At 34.3% G+C, this 5,070-nt stretch overlaps 1 protein-coding gene and 1 long non-coding RNA gene across 5 annotated transcripts in view; both read right to left on the reverse strand.

Moving 5' to 3' along the window:
- Positions 1 to 226: 226 nt before the first annotated feature.
- The window catches only part of CLINT1 (clathrin interactor 1), a 55,187-nt gene continuing 50,343 nt past the window's right edge, over positions 227 to 5,070 (reverse strand). For 3 of the 4 annotated variants that reach the window (XM_015565646.1, XM_006766300.2, XM_015565647.1), the window contains 2 exons: positions 3,107 to 3,311; positions 227 to 2,043 (listed from right to left, as the gene is read on the reverse strand). In XM_015565646.1, the coding sequence (XP_015421132.1) occupies positions 1,697 to 2,043; positions 3,107 to 3,311 (552 nt within the window). In that variant the 3' untranslated portion in view covers positions 227 to 1,696. The remainder of the gene's footprint in view (positions 2,044 to 3,106; positions 3,312 to 5,070) is intronic. The other variant, XM_006766301.2, reaches the window with a different exon arrangement.
- LOC107183496 lies at positions 2,736 to 3,096 on the reverse strand. The gene is made up of 2 exons (XR_001514290.1): positions 2,914 to 3,096; positions 2,736 to 2,876 (listed from the first exon to the last, which is right to left on the reverse strand). It is a non-coding gene; the product is annotated as an uncharacterized LOC107183496 (long non-coding RNA).

Consider the following 5,070-nt stretch of genomic DNA (forward strand, 5'->3'; position numbering starts at 1 on the left):
TTGAAAGATTAAAAACCACAGTCACCTAATTACACTCTCTCTCATCTCTTATTCAACAAATGAATCACTTTTCATTACCACTTAGCAGAAGTACATGAATTTCTGCTTAATTAGGAATGTTGTAGATGGAACATTAGCAAGAATGGAGCGGGTCAGGGTAGCTTTGCTGCTTCATTTTAAATTCCTAACAGTAGAGTTTGATAAGAAAAATAGAGAAGTCATTAAATAATCTTAAATTATTTATAAAAATTACTTTGCCCAAATTATACTTCCCCCAGTCTCAAATGTCTAACAGAATGAAAGAAAAAGCAGTTTGACAGTGATTTTAATGAACATTTTAATGTTATGTATAACAGAACATTATGAATACAATGGAAACAAAGTTTTATCAATAAAAAAAATTTCAACACAAAGTGGGAGGTAATAATTTGATACCTATATTATAGTATTTATTTTTAAAAATATTCCCAAGTTTGAGGGTGAAACAATTTTGCATTCCAAACTCTGGAATCATGATTTCTCATGTGAGCTTAATGCAGAATTACAGCAGGAAAACAAAAACATTTTAATTAATTTCCTTTATTTGCCATTAAATCAATAAAATCTTTGACTGCTACAGGTCTCCTTTAATTATATATATTTAACCTCTCTCTATTGGAACCACATTGCTAATGCCTTATTATACACACTTGAAACCAAAACAAAACAAATACTGTATAAAACCTAAAAGTTGACATTGCTGAGTTCTAACATTTATATTTAACTTAAGGTCTTAGTGGATTTTTATCTTTCCAATTTTCTGAAAAGAGACCAAAAAAATAAAAATAAATATTTTTCTGACTGTTGCTGATAAATGGTGGCTACAGGGACAAACACGGAAGGAAGCCTTGCCAAGTTAACCACTGCAAATTGTAAATAATGACTGCTAAAACAAACAAAAATACTGGAGGTGGTTTTTTTCTTTTCTTTTCTTTTAAAGGAAACAATAGAGCAGTCCTGAAAAAAATATTTTTCCTAGTTCTGCACAGGATAATTATAGCAGATGATATGGGAAAATTCCCATAGCTATCACCAATTACTTAAAGTTAAGTTTTGTTACAATAAAAATTTGGATAGTATACTAGCAGTGTTGCTGGAACATTAGCAAAAGTATATACATTCCAGTTACCTTTGATTTAGCCATAATCACATATGTATGCCTTTTTTGGATAAAAATATATTTTTTTATAAAAAACTGATCATCCAACTTTAATGATTTAATATATGGGCTCAAGAGTGGTAGTAAAAGGAACAGATCCAATTATGATAAGGTGATTCAGGGACAGAAAAATCAAGTTCCTCAGGAAAAGAAAAGTATAAAATTAGAGATTCAAACATATTTATTCAGCCCTATTGCAGTCCTCCCGCAAATTATGATGTTAAAATGGGCTCTTCGATTTATCAAGGCTTTTTTTCAATGGTCTCACTACCCCATTGGTCAATTCTCACTGGGAAAATAGTTTGCCTCATCTGAACTGCCCTTGCCTGGCAATTTGAAATACTAGATATTTCACTATTATAAAACACCCTTTTTGGTTCTTTACATAGGTTTATTTTAATTAACTGATAAGAGGGGAATTGATTAGCATTTTCCATCCCAACATCACCTATCTGCACCACTAAAAATCCTTCATTAAATCTGCTCCTTTACAATCTCTTATTTGCTAAAGTTGGCGAAATTTGCAAAGGCATCTTGCTTGGGTTGCACAGTTCCAGAAGTCATGGCTAAGTTGGGCATGCCCATTCCCACTGTGCCCGTCAGTCCCATCCCAGCAGTTGACATCCCTATGTTCATGTTCATGCCCATCATGCTCGGGCTAATCATCGGAGTATTTCCAAGAGGGGCCATTCCCATGGTGCCAGTCATCACATTGGGCATGCTCATAGGCATGGGTCCCCCCATCAAAGGGCTAGTTTGGGGCCGGACGGGAAGCATGTTTGATGGAGAACTGAGGTTCACAGCTCCAAAACTTTGGGTCATCACATTCATAGGCTGCTGCATATCTACCAGAAGAAAAGAGACAAAAGTACTTTACCACACTGAATTCTTAGATTCATAGAGCAGAAAAATAATGCAATCTTCCTAACCATCATTATCTGTAAGCCACAATAAAATTCTTTTAGTGATTTTACAAGAGAAGTCAAGTAACTTGCATTGTTTGCTCTTGAGAAATATTCAGTGGCTGTTAGCTTTGGTATCCCAAAGATGTGGAAACAGTAAAAGTAGCCTGGGGGAAAACAGAAGGCACTTTAAAATCATTTCCACAAAATCTATTGTGGAATCCAACCAAACAAGTTGTCAGGAGCTACTGTGTATCAAAAACCATAAAAAAGTTTAAATCCTGTGACTCACTGTATTTTTAGAATATTAAGGAAAAAAACCACAAGCACAAATAATTATACAAACAAAATTATGGAGTTCTTTTAATAGCAAAAGGCTGGAAACAATAGAAATAACCAACAACAGAGGAACTGTACACTGATATGATAACTATAAAGATCTAAAATATATTTTTCTTAATATTCAATACAGAAAAAAATGTTAATTATGTTGAATGAGAACTGCAAGAAACAAAATATAGACAGAGTGATCTCAAATATTAAAAATACAGGGGTGGTCAAAAGTAGGTTTACAGTTATGAGTATGCAAAACAGTTTATTCTTGTATCATTATAATCACAACCTTCATGTTTTTCCCATACAAACTGTAAACCTACTTTTGCCCACCTCTGCAGTGGGCAAAAGTATGAATTAATGGTGATTATCCATGGATTATGGACTGCAGATGATTTTTGTATCCTTGTTATATTTGCCTACACTAAAAAAATTTTCTACCACTGTTTTTATTTTAGTGATAAGGTCCCCAACACTCACCACAATACAGTAAGTTTTATCATGTCAAGAGCAGAATACAAAGTAATTCAATGTGTCAGGAGGGATAACAAGTACTATTTGAAAATAATCTCAAGTGAACACACAGTCTGTTATTCATGGCTTGAAGCAATCCTGGCATCAAGGCAAAAGATTCCATGTACACAAAGAAATGGGAAGTCTTGGGGCAACTTACTCTGTTGTTGAATCATTGTATTGAGCGATGGCTGCTGGGGTTTGGAAGGCTGCATACCAGGTAGCAAGTTGTCTAGGCTGATGTTTACACTGGGGTCAGACCAAGTAGAGGGCAGGGTTTTGCTGACGGACTTCTGGACCATATCTGTATTCTGATTATAGAGAGGATTAGGCTTCTGCAGCACTGTGCTAACATTTTGCAAAGGCTGGAAAATAGAAAAATGCTCTAAAAATTAAGCATCCACTCTATAAAGATTAACAGATGGCAGTTTGATCACAGTAACTCCAAATATATACGAAACTTTGTAATAAACTCTTGACACTAAAAAGAACCACAAATGTTCTATCTGTCTTCAATACCCTGAATCACTAACTTCCCCCAAAGTTAGAAGTCCAAATCATGTTTGGGGCAGAAACAAACAACATATTTACACTAATAATTATCTTCCCATTACCCAAAGTCTAAAAGCCACCATCCTAGGTTAGTATAGCTTTAAGGAAATATAATAGTACAAGTAGAATATTTATTCTTACAAAATGGAATTCAGGATATGATTTCTCATGTTATAAAAAGAAAAACAATCAGAACACCAAATTATATTTCATATATCCTGACTGATATTTCCCTGCTCCATATCCATGTCCATTGACTAAAGTGAACAACACTAGTGGAGCTTGATATTTGTGGACCAATTCAGGAGAAAGAGGAAGTTCGGGAGAGAGAAGCAAAGTTGTCTGGTACTTACTAAGGATAACTGTGAAAAGAACAGAAAAAGGGAAAGGAATAGCAATAGGAAGTATAATTTAAAATGTACCATTGGAAAGAATCACAACACAGCTGCAACTAAAATTGCAAATAAGAAGATTGGCTTTATGCTTATATCATAAAAAAGCAACTCAAAAATAAACTGGCTTGGGCTTGTTCAGTGGTGCATAGTTCAATTTAATGGTATTAGTGTGGCTTTCATGTCCATTTTCTTAATGTTAGATCTAATTTCTGTTATAAAGAGCAGTCACCTTTTGCTTCTTTCTTCTCTTCCTTCATCCTAACACCCAAAAGAGGAGAATCCACACATTAAAATGAGTAATTAGCCCTGGCCAGTGTTACTCAGTGAGTGGTTAAGAGCATTGGCCCTCGGACCTAAAGGTCACAGGTTAGATTTCTGGGTTGCAGGTTCAATCCCCAGCAGGTGCGTGCAGAAGGCAACCTATCTATGTGTCCCTCTCACTTTGATGTTTCTCTCTCTACCTCTCCCCCTCCCTTCCACTTTCTTTAAAAACCAACAGAAAAAATATCCTTGGGTAAGCATTAACAACAACAAAAAGTAATTAACATCATACACAAATATTCTGAATAGGTTCAATCAAAAATAGTAAGTTCTTGGTACAACTTAAGACATATATATATATATATATATATTCCAACCTTACATTGCCCAAATTCTAAGTTAGTATTAGGTAAGTGAATTAAAAAGCTCCCAATTTTAATTTTCCTTAATGAAAAGGAAAATTAAATTCCTTAATGTTATACACACTTAATAGACTACAATATAGCACAAATTTTAAATGCACTGAAAAGACAAAATTCATGTGACTTGCTTTATTGTGATACTCACTTTATTGTGGTGGTGTGGAACCAAGCCTGCAATATCTATGAGGTATGCTAGTCATCTATTCCTTCTCCTTAAAAACATTTTTTCAAAACTATTAAATATAATTTTTAAAATTAATTCAATAAATTTTCAGCAAGTGCCATCACTGTGCTAGGCACCATGCTTGGCTTTGCATGGACTACAGATGATTGAGAAGGCTTGCCCTCTAGAACTCAAAGTGACTATACCAGGGAAAAGTGTGTGTAAGATAAATGCAATGTGTAAAAGCTATCTATACATTACTTGCTCATTTTTGTTTTACGCTAATCTACTATTAAATTAGTTAGAGCATCTCAAAGATTATGAATCAGAA

Source organism: Myotis davidii, unplaced genomic scaffold (assembly GCF_000327345.1).
Source record: "Myotis davidii unplaced genomic scaffold, ASM32734v1 scaffold18, whole genome shotgun sequence".
Taxonomy (NCBI): Eukaryota; Metazoa; Chordata; class Mammalia; order Chiroptera; family Vespertilionidae; genus Myotis; species Myotis davidii.